Consider the following 19,366-nt stretch of genomic DNA (forward strand, 5'->3'; position numbering starts at 1 on the left):
GATAGCCGGAGATTATCCAATCACGTTGGTTTAAATCCCTGATCCAATCCAAAAAGGCAAAAATTAGTTAAGTTATTAAAAAGTTAGTCAAACGCAATTCTCACCGTTCACTCCAATACAAGTGGGGAACAGGAATGTGTCTCCCCAAAATTTCTCTGGATATCAATCAAAGGCTCATAATTATCTTTAGACCATGTACTAATCAAATGAAAAAAAAAGTTTTCTCTTTTCAAAACGCCACCTCAAGCGTTTTATTAGCCATTTTATTTTTATTTATTTTGTAGGAGAAGGAGGGGTGGGCAGCTGAAAGGAGTCGTAGTGAAACAAATGTCGGTGCGGGCTCAGTGCACGGCTCCGTTAACTTCTCGTGTCCAAGGTTTTTCCTTTTACTTAACATGAATGACGTTGATGGTTTCTAGGCTCTGTGGTGACTTTTTATCACTTAAAGTCACAGAGGGATTTGTAGAATGGTTCAGCTGTTGGACGCATGCACTCAATAACTCTCACTTTCCTCTGCCTGCGATCATTACTATTCACCATTTATTGATCCATTTATTCAAAGGATCCAAAGACAAAGAACGGGTGCATTAGGGTATATGAAAGTTAACAATGTTGGTGTATTACAATTCATTATGTGGGTAGGCTACTCCAACTTCGGTGCTGGTCGATATGTAACCATTTATCTTGATATAAATTGATTGCATTTTTTGTAAATAGTTAGTTGGAAGGAATCTGTTTCTTAAGCAATAACATTGAACATTGAACTGTTTTCTAGGCCTACTTATATTTACTATGTTGTTGGTGTTATCTGTTATATGGAGCAATCTTGCATATTTATGAAGTTCCCAGATCAATGAAGTTCTGTCTCTTTTTATTTGAACTGCCTGTATGTCCCTTGATTATAGTATTACGGTGTGTACCTTTAAAGATCACATATAGAGAATCATCGGGGGGGTTAGTAACTTATACTTCCATGGTCGGTAAACAATGCGACTGTGCTCGCTCAGACCTCTCGCTTAGAATGCTAGAGAACGAGAATATTTCTACATCTGGAATGTCATGAAACGTACACTGCGCGTCATGCACTAGGGCGTGGCTAGGCTCCCATGATGTAGAAGAAGTTCTATCCTTGATGTTGCCCTGAGCCACTGAGCAGTTTTCATAGGAATGAATGGGCGCCATGTTTTAATCCGCTGCCCTGTTCTTTATGGGTCCATGGTCTCTGTATGCTCCGAGATCACACACAAAAATAAATGGTACTACCAACCACTCAAAACCAAAATAAATAGTATTCCAACCAATCACCGACAAGGGGTGTTGTGGGGTTTTGTGCTGCGATCATGATAGTTTTTACTGGATACACGAAACACGGAAGGGAGGGGTTTGTTTGTTTGTTTGGGATCTCGCCTTAAATACCAACAGAAGTGACATCACCCAACATCGCTGATACAACCTTTAAGAATTGGAGGCATGGCAGACCTCCTATTCTTCAGAATTTCCCTTTCTTTTGAATCACGTGATGAAAGTTCCATGCTGAGAACACCTATTTAAAAGCTTTGCTCCATCGTCAAACAGTCAGAGTGAGAGCTTTGACATTGGAGGTAGGTGCCCTGTTTTAGAACCCAAATGTGACGTTCCACTCTTTCAGCTCAATTGAGGATATTTAAACTGATTGAAAAACTCTCATACCCACAGTATCCATCTCAGAGACGACAGCATCCATGGCCCTCTCGAAACCAGGTGAGTACACTCTGAACCTCAGCCGTATCAAGGAGCAGCTCGAGGACTGTCTGGTGGACAAGGACTACCAGGAGCTTCTGGACATCAGTATCCATGGCCTTCCCCGTGCCAAGACCCCTCGACACGTGGTCGTCGTGGGCGCGGGCATGGCCGGCCTGACCGCTGCCAAACTGCTGCAGGATGCAGGACACCAGGTAACCAGGTCTCAAAGCCCAAGTATAGAAATAAATACAATAGCTAAGACAAGAGTACAACATAGTCACTGTGATGTGTGGGCTGACGCAGATGTGTTGAGGCGAGTAGATTCATTTATTGGTAATAATTAATTTATTGTAAATTATCCCCAGAGTAAACACAAAACATGGGAAAGCAGGATTTAGTTACTTTGCAACAAATAGCTGGAATAAACTCCCTGAGGATTTAAGACTTGCCTAAACTTTGTATTCTTTTATGTATCTATTTTTCTTTATTATTTCATTTTATTGTATGATGTTGTTTCTATCTGAAGCACGTATGTATGAAAAGTGCTCATTCACTGCAAATGATGTGATTGGGCCAGGCTGGCGGCTGACGGCGGTCCTGAAACTACCGGTCGTTGTTTAACTTACAGATGGCCAGTCCACACCCATTTGCCTACACAAGTGCCCACACAATCTCAGTGCCTACACAATCTCAGAATGGAAAAAAATAAGAATTAATCTGTAAATGGGTTTTTTTGTTTTATGAATGAAATGTCGCTATCTAGAAGTATAATGAGAGTGTGTGTTTGGATGTGTGTGTAGGTGACGGTGCTTGAGGCTAGTGGGAGGGTGGGGGGGAGGGTGGAGACTTACAGACACCCGACAGAGCACTGGTATGCTGATCTGGGAGCCATGAGGATCCCCAGCTTCCACCAGTAAGTTAGCCGGTCCTACTCCAGCCCGACTTGCTCTGTGTGTGTGTGTGTGTGTGTGTGTGTGTGTGTGTGTGTGTGTGTGTGTGTGTGTGTGTGTGTGTGTGTGTGTGTGTGTGTGTGTGTGTGTGTGTGTGTGTGTGTGTGTGTGTGTTTGTGTGTGTGTGTGTGTGTGTCTCTCTCTCAGGCTCTCTCTCTCTCTCTTGTTCTCTCTCTCTCTCTCTCTCTCTCTCTCTCTCTCTCTCTCTCTCTCTCTCTCTCTCTCTCTCTCTCCAGTATTCTATTCCACTACGCCGAGATGCTGGGTGTGGAGCTGCGTCAGTTTGTGATGTATGACCCAAACACCTTCTACCTGGTCAACGGGCAGCGTGTGAAGACCGGGGCAGCAAAAGAAAACCCCGCCCTCCTCAAATACAACATCCCCCATAGGGGGAAGGCCCTGTCGGCTGATCAGCTGCTGGATCAGGCCTTGGAAGCGGTTCGTATCCAAGGACCGCCCTCTCTTTAAAATGGCTGCCAAAACCATACAGATACCTTTAATACAGAATAATGTGGTAACAAAATGTGTTTATGTGTGTGTGTGTGTGTGTGTGTGTGTGTGTGTGTGTGTGTGTGTGTGTGTGTGTGTGTGTGTGTGTGTGTGTGTGTGGGTGGATGTAGGTAAGAATTGCAGTGGAAGATGAAGGATGTGAGGCTGCCCTTAAGAGATATGACCAGTATTCTGTCAGGGTAAATATATGGATTAAAAAAAAATATATATATATATATATATATATATATATATATATCCGTTGAGAGTTGGTTCTTGTCTCCCATCATGGCCCGTTATTGGGTCCAAACATTTTTTGTAAGTATGAACTTTTTTTGTATGAAATTCAAATATTGTGTGTGTGTGTGTGTGTGTGTTTGTGTGCTTATGTGTTTTTCAGGGTTATTTGGAACAAGTGGCTAACCTGAGTCCTGAGGAGTTGAGGATGATAGGAGACCTGCTGAATGAGAACAGCTGGATGTACACCGCCCTGACCGAGATGCTCTACGAACAAGCAGCTATCAACGACCACACTCAGTCAGTCTCTGCTCACTCCACTAAACAGTCACTCATTCACAATTAACAGTCTGCATTCACCCATATAAATGTATCTATATCTATTGTCCTTCCAGGTATTTTGAGGTGGTGGATGGCTCAGATCGTCTCCCTCAAGCCTTGCATAACGTCCTGGTTAACCCCGCCCTGCTGAACTCCAGCGTCAAACAAATCACCCACTCAGATACTGGTGTTGATGTATTTTACCAGAAGGGTGAAGACTCAGATCAGACCCAGCTGTCTGCTGACGCAGTCCTGGTCACGACCACAGCCAAGGCGGCCCGCTTCATCGATTTTGTCCCACCTCTCACTACCAGTAAGAGGCATGCGCTGAGCAGCGTTCACTACGACAGTGCCACCAAGATCATCCTCACCTTCAGCAGAAGGTTCTGGGAGGACGACTGCATCAAGGGGGGGAAGAGCATCACAGACCGCCCCTCTCGCTTCATCTACTACCCCAGCCACGGCTTCCCCAAGAACCCAGACATCGGCGTGCTGCTGGCCTCCTACACCTGGTCCGACGACTCTCTGCTCTTCCAGGGCCTGGGGGATGAGGAGCTGAAGGAGGTGGCCCTGAAGGACCTGGTGCTAATCCACGGGGAGCAGGTCCGGAACCTCTGCACCGGGGTGGTGGTGAAGAAGTGGAGCTCTGACCCCTACAGCCTGGGAGCCTACGCCATCTTCACTCCCTACCAGCATACTGAAATCGCCTCTGAGCTCTTCCAGTCCCAAGGCAGGGTTCATTTCGCTGGGGAACACACCGGCTTCACTCACGGCTGGATTGAAACAGCCATGAAGACTGCAATCAGAGCTGCCAAGAACATCAACACCCAGCTTCAAGACAGCTTGATGTCCACTGATAGAGAAGAGCTCTAACTCCAACACCCATCTTCAAGTCCACCGCTAGAGGAGATCTCTAACTCCAACACCCCAGCAGTCATTTGTTATTAATCACATATTGAAACACGAGAAGATAGTATCTTCATGCTCGCAGTGCTAGCTCTTTATTTGCATGTGTAAGCCTTCAGAACAAATCTCAAACTAAATTGGTATCTGCTGTGAACTCTAAAGGTAATGATAATCTACCAATCTGAGACTGCCTACATGCATGCAATAGCCTCGCTATGCACATATTATGTCACCTTTCCAAGTCCTGTTACTTAACATAATAAAACACAGCCAATCTGTCAATATAAACATTGAACATTTAAATTAAACATACTGATGATTATTAAACAAATGTTGTCCTTTGTGATTATCAAAATGAACAAACTTTAACCAAAATTACAGAAGCTGAAATATTGGCTTGTATTAGTATCTCATAGAATGCGCTGTCCAAATCACGAGTACCTTTTGTGTTTGCGCTTTCTTTCTTTTTTGTCGCACAAATAAATTCTGCGACAGCTTCCCCGAATGTACACAGGCGAAGGTCAATCCAAGCTTCCTTTAATAAAGAATGGATGTTTAATAAATAACTACATCTGGATATTGATTAACCTTGTGTGACCATGTGTGACTGTTGATACTAGAGCGGCACATTATCTTTCCTAATCCTTTTTTCTTCAATCATGAGTTGTATCCTTCTTTGTCAAGGTCAGGGTTTTGGGAAGGCCATTCTAAAGGCTTGACTTCAGCTTGAGCCGTTCTGAAATCACTTGGATGTGTTGTGTCATTGTCCTGCATAAATTTCCCCATCAATCTGTGACACATCACAGGTCTTTTTTCCTGTCCAAACCTCCCATCATTCTGTTACTCATCACATGCCGTGACATACTGTACATGGTTTTTAGAAGTGTCAACTTTTGCCCTCAACTGGACACACCTGCTACCAATACCAATACAACACCTCTATGAAATCTAACCTAATGATATATGCACCATAATATAATAAATAAGGGGCAGCTAACAGTCTATTCTGTATAAGGCTGTGGTTTTACTGGGAAGCTCCCAGTAAAACCAGCAGAATAATGAGGTTGTACTGGGAACCTTCTGTATTACCTGGTCCATTTTTACCATTAAAACTGTGTGAACGACATGCCTGAGCATGATAGCCCTTTCTGATTCAGGATATCTATCACAACATTGGCTAGCATTGTAATGTTCAGACTTTGAAATTTTAATTTGTCCCCCCCTTGTCCCCCAGATGTCCTTAGACTTTCCCCCTCACTTCACATCTCCAGCCTCCAATCACCTATGGTGGAAATACTTTGAACTGTAAAAAAAAAAGAAAGGTAAAAGCATTATAAAAGAAAAGTCGTCTCTGACTGCGCAGAAAGGCCGCTCAGCATGACAAACATACAAAGGTACACATTCCCGTATTTAAGCAGGGAACATCCTTGAGGGCACAGCATACCCCCACGCCCAGCTGCATGTGTCTCAAACTGTGAAATGGTTACTAACTGATAATAACTGAGAGCTTACAGTGTCTTATGTCTTATGGAAATGTCCATACCCCACCTCCTTCCCCTCCCAGTCGCAGGTGTCCTTGTCTAGCTTTCCACCTGCACATTCCTTGATCACTCTCTCCAAATTTATACATGTCTCCCCATTTGTAATTGTAGTGTTCTTCTGCCTGTTCATAGAACAGATATTTGGAGTTCTTTATTAAAAGCCCTTTCCGTTACATTTCCTCACTAGGAGTCTGCAATTAGCCCTATTCCGTCTTTCTTGCTGATTGTCGTCAGCACCCCGGGGCAGCTACCAGTCCAACCAGTAAAACCAGCAGTCAAATGTGGTTGTACTGGGAACCTTCTGCATTACCATTTCCTTAACCTTGTATTTTTGCCCAAGACATTGCCTGACCATGAAAACTCTGTCTGGATTCTGGATTTCTATTGCAACACGTGATACAATGCCAGACTGTTATGATTGATTGGCACACCGTTACTCTTCAGAATTTTGCCTTCCCTGTCAATCATATGATCGACGTCTCACGATAGGATGCAAACTGCTATTGACATGCTTTGCTCTGTCGTCAAACAGTCGGAGAGAGAGCTTTAACATTAAAGGTAGGAACCCATGACCTACCTATAATCTTCTCAATTTAGGAGATTATAAGTGGTTCACTGACCCTTATCTCCACAGAATCCATCTCAGAGACGACAGCATCCATGGCCCTCTGGAAACCAGGTGAGTACACTCAGAAAGCATCTGTTGGAACTCAAGAAAAAACAAATATATCCTTAAATGTTTTCTACTTGTGTTGGCTGGTCTGTTATTTCCACGTGTCATCATTGTAAAACTTGTAAAACTCTTGGGGAACACGTATTTTAGTTTTAACCACAATTCGTAACTCCAAAGTCTTAATTTCGGACTATGAAATACATATCAACATAGTAAAATTTAATTAATAAGAGGTTGACGGAAACGAAAAAGGAGTACGATACGATTTTGCAACATTGCAAACATTTTTTGCTTCCACTCGTTTACTCAAGGTTTATACGTTTGCGTCCCTAGCTCCCTGTGTCGCCCGGTATAATACTGTCATTGTAGTGGGCAGCTCCCAGTGTCAATAGTTTTCCAGGTTAATCAAACAACCTTCATCGATGATATGTCCATGTAACATTCACATCTCGAGGTGTGTGAATGTGCAGCAGTAGTTGTGGTGTTGCTGGCCTGTGTGCCCTGGCCACGGGGAGCTACACGGGACCTCCGGAATTTCCAGGACCGGCTCAGTGACTGTCTGGTGGACAAGAACTACCAGGAGCTTCTGGACATCAGTATCCATGGCCTCCCCCCTGCCCAGACCCCTAGACACGTGGTGGTCGTTGGCGCCGGCATGGCCGGCCTGACCGCTGCCAAACTGCTGCAGGACGCGGGACACCAGGTAACCTGTCTCAAGGCCCAAGTATATAAATAAATACGATAGTTAAGACAAGAGTACAACATAGTCACTGTGATGTGTTGGCTGTTATCAATGACGCCAGCTGTGGTAAGGCGTGAAGATTAATTTATTAAATGAATTGAATTCACTGCAAACTGATATGATTGGGCCAGGCTGGCGGACGACGGCGGTCCTGAAACTACCAGTCGTTGTTTAACTTACAGATGGCCAGTCCACCCCCATTTAAACCAAACCAAAGTGCTTACACAATTTTCAGTGTGTGTTTGCATGTGTGTGTAGGTGACGGTGCTTGAGGCTAGTGGGAGGGTGGGGGGGAGGGTGGAGACCTACAGACACCCGACAGAGCACTGGTATGCTGATCTGGGAGCCATGAGGATCCCCAGCTTCCACCAGTAAGTTAGCCGGTCCTACTCCAGCCCAACTTGCTCTTTGTGTGTGTTTGTGTGTGTGTGTGTGTGTGTGTGTGTGTGTGTGTGTGTGTGTGTCTCTGTTACTCTCTCTGTCTCTCTCTCGCAGTCTCATTGTGTTGTTCTCTCTCTCTCTCTCTCTCTCTGTAGGATTGTGCTGCACTACGCCGAGATGCTGGGTGTGGAGCTGAGTCAGTTTGTGATGTATGACCCCAACACCTTCTACCTGGTCAACGGGCAGCGTGTGAAGACCGGGGCAGCAAAAGAAAACCCCGCCCTCCTCAAATACAACATCCCCAACAAGGCCCTGTCGGCTGATCAGCTGCTGGATCAGGCCTTGGAAGCGGTTCGTAGCCAAGGACCACCCTCTCTTTAAAATGGCTGCCAAAACCATACAGATAACGTTGGAACATAATGATGTGGCAAACAAAATGTGTGCATATTCGGTGTGGCTGTGTTTGTGTGTGTGTGTGTGTGTGTGTGTGTGTGTGTGCGTGTGTTTAGGTAAAATACTCAATGAAACATGAAGGATGTGCTGCCCTTAAGAGATATGACCAGTATTCGCTCAAGGTAAATATATATTTAAAAAAATAATAATGAAAAAAAACAAAACAGATGAACCGAGGGGCAACACCTTTACTGTGGGGATTGTTTGATTTGTCCACTGTCATGCGTTTTGTCATATTGTACTGAAGTGCACACACAGCTTGTGTGATGATTTTTTCAAGAGGTTTTGCCTTTGCTTAAGCTGGTTTTTGTTCTAGTGATCTCTCACTCTCTCTGTGCTGTTTCGCTCGGCGCATTGCTGAGGCTGGACTCGCGTATCAATGTTGTTTCAGAGCGGGAATTGTCCTGAGTAACTTTTGCAGCACTATAGAGAGGACACAGTGCAGTGCTATACAAAGGACACATTGAGCTACTAGAGAGGACATCGTAAGCTAAGCTGGTGGTTGCTTTTTACAGGGAAGGGGGGGGCAGAGGGCCAAGGCTCAAGAGTCACGGTTCACACTACTGAAAAAACATAAACATAGATATAGATCGCTATCTCTATCGCTATTAGTCACAGCATTAGTTCCAGTGTATTCAAACTGGGTGTTGTTTCCCATTGATAAATCATTCAGGTTAGGTCATTTGTAAAGTATAAATATCACATTTGTGCCATAAATTCAAATATTTTGATTCATGGATCATCGAAAACCAAAGTGTGTGTGTGCACGTGTGTGTGTGTGTGTGTATGTGTGTGTGTGTGTGTGTGTGTCTATGTGTTTTCACGTGTTATTCAGGGTTATTTTGTACAAGTGGCTAACCTGAGTTCTGAGGAGGTGAGGATGATAGGAGACCTGCTGAATGTGAACAGCTGGATGTACCTTGCCCTGACCGAGATGCTCTACGAACAAGCAAATCTCAACGACAACACTGAGTCAGTCTCTGCGCAATAATTCACACTAAACAGTCTGCACTCACTCATTCACCACCAAACCCTCTGCACTCACTCACCTCTTAACTATTTACATTCACACATATATATATATTTGTCCTTCCAGGTATTTTGAGGTGGTGGATGGCTCAGATCGTCTCCCTCAAGCCTTGCATAACGTCCTGGTTAACCCCGCCCAGCTGAACTCCAGCGTCAAACAAATCACCCACTCAGATACTGGTGTTGATGTATTTTACCAGAAGGGTGAAGACTCAGATCAGACCAAGCTGTCTGCTGACGCAGTCCTGGTCACGACCACAGCCAAGGCGGCCCGCTTCATAGAATTTGACCCCTCTCTCACCACCAGTAAGAAGAATGCGCTGAGCAGCGTTCACTACGACAGCTCCACCAAGATCATCCTCACCTTCAGCAGAAGGTTCTGGGAGGCTGATGGCATCAAGGGGGGGAAGAGCATCACAGACCGCCCCTCTCGCTTCATCTACTACCCCAGCCATGGCTTCCCCAAGAACCCAGACATCGGCGTGCTGCTGGCCTCCTACACCTGGTCCGACGACTCTCTGCTCTTCCAGGGCCTGGGGGACGAGGAGCTGAAGGAGGTGGCCCTGAAGGACCTGGTGCTAATCCACGGGGAGCAGGTCCGGAACCTCTGCACCGGGGTGGTGGTGAAGAAGTGGAGCTCTGACCCCTACAGCCTGGGAGCCTACGCCCTCTTCACTCCCTATCAGCATACTGAAATCGCCTCTGAGCTCTTCCAGTCCCAGGGCAGGGTTCATTTCGCTGGGGAACACACCGACTTCACTCACGGCTGGATTGAAACAGCCATGAAGACTGCAATCAGAGCTGCCAAGAACATCAACACCCAGCTTCAAGACAGCGTCAAGTACACTGCTACAGAAGAGGTCTAACTCCAACACCCAGCTTCAAGACAGCTTCATGTCTACCACTAGAGAAGAGCTCTAACTCCAACACCCCATCAGTCATTTGTTATTTATCACATATTGAAACATGAGAAGATAATATCTTGATGCTAGCAGTACTAGCTCTTTATTTGCATGTGTTAGCCTTGAGAACACAGCTCCAATTAAATTGGTATGACCTGGCATAATCTACCAATCTGAGACTGCGACCTACAGGCATGCAAGTGTTGTATCTTTACATGCCCTTTCCAAGTCATGTTACTTAACATAATAAGCAACCCATAATGAAGCAATATAAACACTCAACACCTCAATTAAACGTACAGAAGACTATTGTTTACAAATGTTTTCATTCCCACAAGTCGTGTCATTCGTTTTTATCAAAATTACATTTTTGTAACTTTTCCTGCCCAATTCCTTTACACTTGCCAACATATGATGTATCATTAAACCAGCCATCTTCTTGTCCATCCAGTCTCCATATAGAATACCAGTCTCCATATTGAACACCAGGTCTCCATATTGAATACCAGTATCCATATTTAATACCACTCTTCATATTTTATACCAGTCTCCATATTGAATACCAGGTCATGCTTTTAACATGTAAACTCTGTTGGCGTCCCAAACCTTGTCGTTTTTTACAGAAATTAAACTGAATGGTTATATTCTAGTTTCCTCTTAGGCCTTCCAATACAGTATCCTGTGCAGGAGAAAAACTTTCCCGCTAACAACATGTATGTATTAAAACTAATGCCATATAATATAAGGTACTCGAAAATATTATATGTAATGGGCACTGCTTTTCAATGCACATGACAGAACACAAATAAATGACCAGGTAAAATAACAAAGAATGAAATATTCAAACCAAACTATATGGTATGAAGGCAATAGAAGACAGCTGATGGAGAGTGCAGTAGTAAAGATTCAAAAAGAATTAAAACTGAGGAAAGGAGATCTTTACCTCCATATTCCTCTGAGGTTCACTGTAAATGCTTTAATAATTGATTGATAATAATATTGTAAACCACGGGTTGATGTTTCGTTTGACGAGGATTCCTTCTGGACAGGCAAGTGAGAGGCACAAGCTTTCATTGCTATGGTGTATTGCAGGTATTCCATGAGTACACAGATGAGGAGGGATCTGAGCATCAAGGTCCGACACATCCATGTTCATTTCATGCCATCTTTAAAACCAAACCCAGTTGTGTGTCAAAGTCAACATTCTAGAATCAGAGACAACATTCTAAAATCAGAGCCAACATTCGAGAACCAGGACCAATATTGTAGAATTAAAGTCAACGTTCTAGAATCATAGTCAACATTCAAGATCTGATTCAACATTATAGAATCCGAGTCAACATTCTAGATTAAATTCAACATCCTAGATTCAGAGTAAACATTCTAGAATTGTAAATGCTTGGCACTTGTGTCTATGAACATCTTTCGTGTACCGATAGCGATATATTGTTTTTTTCTCTTTCTTCTGACAAATGTACTTATTGTATTTGTCGCTTTGGATAAATGTGTCCGCTAAATACCCTAAATGTAAATCTAAAATCAGACTCAACATTCTAGAATCAGAGTCAACATTCTAGAACTCCTATAATTCTTCCATTAATGATGTTTTGGCAAGTGAATATGTTGTATTACATGAAGTATTGTCTTCTGCATACGATTATTATGTTGTTCTTGATAAAGATATTTTCACAAAATATATATGTTAGATGTATAGATATTTTTCTTGCCAGAGATTTCTCAAAAAAAATAGATTAATACTGAAGCGAAGCATAAATACTGGGTTGCCCACCAAGGCTATCATTCAATTCAAATAGGAACATTTACCATAGTGAAGCATCCATTGGAATAAATAAATACATTTAGCAACCATAGTGAAGCAACCAATGTAATAAATAGAAGAATCAATGGAATAAATAAATACATTTAGCAACCATAATGAAGCATCCAATGGAATAAATTGATACATTTAGCAACCACAGTAAAGCATCCAATATAATAAATAAATAAATGCATTTAGCAACCATAGTCAAGCATTGATCTCTGACTAATTGACTACCATGTCTATAAAACATAAAGAAAGATAAAACATTCCATATTCATACAATCGTAATATACACAGCATTAGACATTAGTCAACCACATGGATTACTTTGTTCATTTTAAGGCAAAGTAGTCCACCATGGGTGTGAAATATATAGGTAACATTAGCTGATAGACGTTAAGCTCATGACTTCTATGAACTTTTAAGACGTGAACATTCAGTCATTTCCTAATCCCAGACCACAAACTATAAACCACAATGCATTGTGGGAAGACAAGGACAAATTACGGTAAAGCCGAGGCTAGAGTTAGCTCAGTCCATGTCATAGTCATATAGTCATAGTCCATGTAGGGAACAACAAGTAATCATAGTAACGAGAATGATCAATATTGTTCAATTTTGACATCTTTCACATGCTCCCTCCCTCCCTCCCTCTCCCTCCCTCCCTCTCCCTCCCTCCCTCCCCCCTTCCCTCCCTATCCAGGTCTACTGCAGGTAGCGGTAGACTTTGAAGCAGTGGTTCCCAGAGTCGGCGACCACCACGTGTCCGGCGGAGGTGAGGGCCAGGCCCTGGGGTCCGTACAGGGGGTCTGCAGACGTGTTGATGTAGGACAGGAAGGAGCCGCTCCCGTCAAACACCTGCAACACCACATGGTTGGTTGGGGTTTGCACATCCCCGATGGAAGGTTGGTGTGCATGGCTTTCTCTCTCTCTCTCTCTCTCTCTCTCTCTCTCTCTGTCTCTCTCTCTCTCTCTGTCTCTCTCTCTCTCTTTGTCTGTCTCTCTCTCTCTCTCTCTCTCTCTTTCTTTGTCTGTGTCTCTCTCTCTCTTTTTGTCTGTCTCTCTCTTTCTCTTTATTTCTGTGTCTCTCTTCTCTTTCTGTGTGTGTGTGTGTGTGTGTGTGTGTGTGTGTGTGTGTGTGTCTGTCTGTCTGTCTGTCTGTCTGTCTGTCTGTCTGTCTGTCTGTCTGTCTGTCTGTCTGTCTGTCTGTCTGTCTGTCTGTCTGTCTGTCTGTCTGTCTGTCTGTCTGTCTGTCTGTCTGTCTGTCTGTCTGTCTGTCTGTCTGTCTGTCTGTCTGTCTGTCTCTCTCTCTCTCTCTCTCTCTCTCTCTCTCTCTCTCTCTCTCTCCTCTCAGTGTCTCTGTGTCTCAGTGTCTCTGTGTCTCTGTGTCTCTCTCACTTGTATTCTGCTGTTGCCCCAATCCGCCACTATGATGTTTCCGTTGGTATCCACGGCGACGCCTGTGGGAGCGTTGAACTGCCCGTTCCCCTCGCCGTTCGACCCGAACTTCAGGACCAGTTCCCCGTCAGGTGTAAACACCTAACCGACGCAAAACAGGAAACCAGTCAGACCAACGCATGAAACCAGTCAGACCAGCAAAAACCAATGATGGGTAGAGCAACACGCACCTTGACAGAGTGGTTGTGGAAGTCCGTCACGATGATCTCATTGTTGTTGTTGACAGCAGCAAAGTGGGGACCTAGAGAAACACACAAAGCAACCACAGTCTTCTACTGGTTCTAATGGGAGCTTCCAAGTACATACAGTGTCTTCTACTGGTTGTACTGGGAGCTTCCCAGTCCATCCAGTGTCTTCTACTGGTTTTACTGGGAGCTTCCCAGTCCATCCAGTGTCTTCTACTGGTTGTACTGGGAGCTTCCCAGTACATCCAGTGTCTTATACTGGTTCTACTGGGAGCTGAGTAAAACAACCACAATGTAATCACGTCTTCTACTGGTTACATTGGTTAGGAATCGACTGATTGCAGGTTTGCTTGTACCTGCAAACTGCTTGTCCCCATTGCCACGGCTACCAAACTTGGAGATGAGCTTCCCGGTGGGCTGGAAAATGAAGACGGTGCAGGACTTGTTGTCGACGACGATCACATGACCGTTGTGATCCACCGTCACGCCCTTGGGCCCCATCAGCCTGCTGGAGCCCAGCTTGGCCTGAGCAGCCAACAGAAGACCATTAGAAGATGTGCATCTAGTTATCAAGCGGGTCAGTCTGAGAGCAAGGCTACCTTGAACTAGTGGCAGGAGGCGGTTGTCAAGGCTACCTTGAACTAGTGGCAGGAGGCGGTTGCCAAGGCTACCTTGAACTAGTGGCAGGAGGCGGTTGCCAAGGCTACCTTGAACTAGTGGCAGGAGGCGGTTGTCAAGGCTACCTTGAACTAGTGGTAGGAGGCGGTTGCTAAGGCTACCTTGAACTAATGGTAGGAGGCGGGTTGTCAAGGCTACCTTGAACTAGTGGCAGGAGGCGGTTGCCAAGGCTACCTTGAACTAGTGGCAGGAGGCGGTTGCTAAGGCTACCTTGAACTAGTGGGAGGAGGCGGTTACCAAGGTTACCTTGAACTTGCCGTCGCTGGTGAAGATGCTGACCCACTTGTTGTCGTAGTCGGCGATGATGATGTCACCGCTGGGGTGCACCGCCACGCCTGTAGGACGCTGCAGTTGCCCCGGCGACCGACCTCTGACCCCAAACCGGCTCTTAAACTCTCCTTCGTTGGAGAAAATCTATACACACACGCACACAAATATACTTAAATACACATACACTACACACACATAGATACACGGAAAACATATCCGACTCAGTATGTGCATAGGTCTGAATGTTTGAGCGTTCCAGTGTATGTATGTGTTTGTACGTCTGTGTGTATGTGTGTGTGTGTGTGTGTGTGTGTGTGTGTGTGTGTGTGTGTGTGTGTGTGTTTGTATATCTGTGTATGTGGGTCTGTCTGTCCGTCTGTGTATGTGTGCCTCTGTGTGTGTGCGTGCGTGTGTGCGTGCGTGCGTGCGTGCGTGCGTGCGCGTGTGTGCGTGCTACCTGAACACACTGGTTGTTGCTGTCAGCGATCAGTATTTTTCCAGTGGCGGAAGCAGCAACGCCCTGCAGGTTAGTGAACTCTCCTCTGTTCCTCCCCTTAGACCCTATAGACAGACAGGTTGACAGACAGGTAAGTAGACACATGTGCATAGACATATGTCTTTTATATGTGCGTGTCTGTGTGTGTGTGTGTGTGGGTGGGTGTGTGTACCTATCCTAAAGATGAGGTCATCCTCTATAGGGTTGTGTGTTTTGCGTCTGGGCGTGCCCAGTGCGCTGCTTGCTCTCTTGGAGGCCTTCTTCTTCTGAGCAGGGGATTTTCCTCGCCGCTTGGCCCCCTCAGAGGAGCCTGTGGATGGGGTGGCGTTGGCCGCCGAGCTGGTAGCTGTGGTGGTGGGAGGGGAGGACACCTGGACCCACCATGCAGACATGACATGTTTAAATATAGATCTATATGTCTTTAATGTTAACATGTTATATATTGATCTAAAATCATTAACATGTTTTATGATATATTAATATAAGTATGACATTAACATTATATGATATATTAATAAAAGTATGATAGTAAGGTAGTTTCGTACATCATGGTCTATGTCGGACTGTATATTTAATATATATTACAATATATATATGAGTATGATATTAAGGTAGTTTCGTACATCATGGTCTATGTCGGATGGTCTGCTGACGGTCAGTTTAAAGGGACTTCCTTTGATGTGTTGGTCATAGAGCCGGAGAGCCAATGAGAAGTGTCCTTCCTTGGGCAGTGTGTAAATAAATTCATAGGTCCCGTTCTTATGGTCCAGGATATCACCGTCTACCATGCTGCCATCTGGGGTGAACACCTGCACACACACACACACACACACACACACACACACACGCACGCACACACGCACGCACGCACGCACGCACGCACGCACGCACGCACGCACACATGCACGAACACAGACATACACACACACACACACACACACACACACACACACACACACACACACACACAAACGCACACTCAGGTTGCTTTTGAAGTGGGACCAGTGTAGCAAGGAAAAAGGGTGCATGTGGCTCTGTGTGTGTGTGTGTGTGTGTGTGTGTGTGTGTGTGTGTGTATGCACCTCCGCTGAGAGTAGTGCATTGCCACTCCGGCAGGCTCCTCCTGATTTGTCTCTGGTCACTATGGTAACAGAGGCCGGCTGTCCCACAATGCACTGCTCCAGACCTGCTCCCATAGCCTCACTCTGGCTCGCCACCGCACTAGAATAATGACATCATCTGATTATCAACGCGACATCTTCTGATTATCAACATGACATCATTTGATTATCAACATGACATCATCTGATTATCAACTTGACATCATCTGATTACCAACGTGACATCATCTGATTGTCAACATGACATCATCTGATTATCAACATGGCATCATCTGATGACCAACATGACATCATCTGATTATCAACATGGCATCATCAGATTATCAACATGACATCCTCTGATTATCAACGTGATGTCATCCAATTACCAATGTGACATCATGAGATTCTCAACATGACATCATCTGATTATCCCTGTGACATCATCATATGTCGCCACTGCTATCAGTGTAGCCCCAGCTCTTACCTGGTGCTAAGGACAGTAGCCTAGCTCTAGCTCCCACCTGGTGCTAACAATGATAGCATAGCGCTAGCTCTCACCTGGTGCTAACAATGGTAGCATAGCGCTAGCCCTCACCTGGTGCTAAGAACAGCAGCGTTACCCTCCCTCTCACCTGGTGCTTACAACGGCCCCCAGGTTGTGGATGGACTTCCTCAGGCCATCTGTCTCCAGGATAAGGTCCAGCTGGTCGTTCTCCTCCGGGTGACACGGCAGGCCCTGATTGGTCAACTCTTCCAGCCGCTCCGCCAGGCCTTGCTCAGCCTGCAGGCTCGCGGCGCAGGTCTCCCCAGCCAAGGTCTCCTCTGTCTGGGTACAGCTGTCCTGGATGTCCCCCTCCCCCCGCAACAGGCTGTCCACCTGGGCCTGCAGCACCTGGGGAGGAAGGGGAGGAGGAGGAAGAGGTGCACATGAGGTCATGTTAGGATGGAATGATACAATACTAGAATACTTCTGCTTATACTACCGAGTAACATCACCTTCTGTTTGAGGCCGTAGGTACTAATACTACACATAAACATCACATTCTGTTTTAGTCCATAGGTGCTCAACTACTAGTACTTCAATAGTACTAGCTTTCTGGGTATTAAAAATACTAATAATACAAGAAATAAAATGCTATAGTCGTACCTTCTGTTTGAGGCCATAGGTACAAATTATACTAGTACTACTGTAGTACTACCTTCTGTTTGAGGCTGTAGGTACAAATTCTACTAGTATTACTGTAGTACTACCTTCTGTTTGAGGCCGTAGGTACTAGTTCTACTAGTACTTTATACTAGTACTACTGCAGTAGTACCTTTTGTTTCAGGCCGTAGGTGACCTCCAGCTCCATCATGAGGACACTCTTCCTGACGTCCAGCTGTTTGTGGAGATCCTCAAAGCTGGACTGGATGTCCTCCTCGATAGAAGCTCTCTGATTGGTCAGCTGCTGCAGAATCTCCTTAACCAATGACAACGTGTCTGAGATCTGGGGGAGTCTGAGAGAGAAAGAGAGAGAGGGAGAGAGAGCGGAAGAGAATTTCATATAATTACACTGTTGTGCATTCCTTACATACATCATAAAACACAACGACAACACAACTGATTCGCAATTCAACTCAGTTACATGGCTGTGCCATAGTTTAATAATATGACTACGGATGGACACAGTTCCAAACCCACCTTGTCTTGGCTGACTCCAGTCTGTCCTTAAGGGTGGTGCGCTGCAGTTCCAGTTCCGGCCCGATGGGGGTGGTCGAGTGGCCCTCATGGTCCCCACAAATACAGTCGTCACACACCGCACAGGAGCACTCCCTGCAGTACAGCTCCACCACCTGGGAGAGAGAGGGAGGGAGGGAATCATTATCATCAAAAATGAATAATACCTTATATAATAATATATAATACCTTGTTTAATAATGATAATATATACAATAATACACATACAACAATAATTAGGATTATAATAGTTGTAATAATGATGATGTCGTATATGCTAAAACAATACATTATATAAAAATACTCATAGTAATAAATAAAATACTACTAATATTACCTTTCCAGTGTGGAGCAGGCAGCCGTTGGGGTCCGGGGGCGGGGCTTCCAGGACGGTGCACTCCTCACTGCTGCTCTCTGGGGACGGTTGGTGTTTTTCCATCAGGCCACTCCCCCAGCACCAGGACAAGCCCCTCCGTCCACACCACCCTTCGGGGAGGGGCTTAACCACCAGACACGCCCCCTGTTCCAGTGGGAGGGGTTTAGCCTCCAGACAGACCCCCTCGTCTACGTGGGGGGAGGGGCTTAACTTTTGATACTTTCGTTCCAGAACTTTGAGAGGAGATTCACTTTCAAATTCTCCTCCTGCGTCATGTCGTTTATCTTCGACTCCTTTAGTGGTTTGGTTGTGGTCAGGGTTCAACAATCAGATGTCTGTAGCGCTGGAGAGGCCGAGGTCCGAAAGATGCTCTCTGCTGATAGGGCGGTGCTCTGTGGGGTCACTGAGGGGTCACTCAGAGGTCACCCTGAACATAGGTGTGTCCTAGTGAAGAAAAGAAGGGAATACATGACAAGAAATTATATCCGTCGCAATAATAATTACATATATATATATATATATATATATATATAAATATATATTCCAGTATTATCTACAACCCATAGACAACAGGTGCTACATACAGCCAACGGATGCTAGAGGTAGCTAACTAATGCTACATTAAGCTAAGTGCGTTGCTTTGGATTTTGGAAACAAGCAGAGGAATATGAGTTTTGGGCAGACTGAGGACAGTAATTGAATGGCGGCCTTGCAGTAGTCTATATCTCTCTAAAATGTACAATTCATAGAGAGAGATTTCCCTGGATGGATTGAATCGTGGATGGCTGCATTTTTCACCGGTATAATGTCTAGAAATAATTATTTGTTCATAGAGTAAATAGCTGCAGTTGAAAAGTAATTTTTATTCACAAAAGTCCATAAAGCGAAACGTCTGTCATAAGCTTGTGCAGCATA

The 19,366-nt window shown here is 44.9% G+C and overlaps 3 protein-coding genes across 3 annotated transcripts; 2 read left to right on the forward strand and 1 right to left on the reverse strand.

The window, feature by feature from the left end:
* Positions 1 to 1,721: 1,721 nt before the first annotated feature.
* LOC311368696 (L-amino-acid oxidase-like) lies at positions 1,722 to 4,592 on the forward strand (the record flags this gene model as incomplete). Its single annotated transcript, XM_084487489.1, has 6 exons — positions 1,722 to 1,934; positions 2,523 to 2,635; positions 2,909 to 3,110; positions 3,293 to 3,361; positions 3,562 to 3,698; positions 3,794 to 4,592. The coding sequence occupies 6 exons, from the start codon at positions 1,722 to 1,724 to the stop codon at positions 4,590 to 4,592; spliced, it is 1,533 nt and encodes a 510-aa protein (XP_084343615.1).
* A 2,234-nt stretch (positions 4,593 to 6,826) lies between these two features.
* LOC311368698 (L-amino-acid oxidase-like) lies at positions 6,827 to 10,310 on the forward strand (the record flags this gene model as incomplete). Its single annotated transcript, XM_084487490.1, has 7 exons — positions 6,827 to 6,845; positions 7,313 to 7,542; positions 7,840 to 7,952; positions 8,118 to 8,313; positions 8,472 to 8,537; positions 9,251 to 9,387; positions 9,512 to 10,310. 7 exons carry the CDS (start codon positions 6,827 to 6,829, stop codon positions 10,308 to 10,310), a joined length of 1,560 nt encoding a protein of 519 aa, XP_084343616.1.
* Positions 10,311 to 12,873: 2,563 nt separating this feature from the next.
* trim2b (tripartite motif containing 2b) lies at positions 12,874 to 18,514 on the reverse strand (the record flags this gene model as incomplete). The annotated part of the gene is made up of 13 exons (XM_084487105.1): positions 12,874 to 13,026; positions 13,567 to 13,707; positions 13,797 to 13,867; positions 14,168 to 14,336; positions 14,736 to 14,903; positions 15,217 to 15,320; positions 15,428 to 15,626; positions 15,879 to 16,064; positions 16,338 to 16,476; positions 16,991 to 17,250; positions 17,675 to 17,855; positions 18,040 to 18,191; positions 18,413 to 18,514. The coding sequence occupies 13 exons, from the start codon at positions 18,512 to 18,514 to the stop codon at positions 12,874 to 12,876; spliced, it is 2,025 nt and encodes a 674-aa protein (XP_084343231.1).
* Positions 18,515 to 19,366: the final 852 nt, after the last annotated feature.

The sequence above is a fragment of the Micromesistius poutassou genome (genome assembly GCF_964030765.1).
Source record: "Micromesistius poutassou genome assembly, chromosome: 23".
Classification (NCBI taxonomy): Eukaryota; Metazoa; Chordata; class Actinopteri; order Gadiformes; family Gadidae; genus Micromesistius; species Micromesistius poutassou.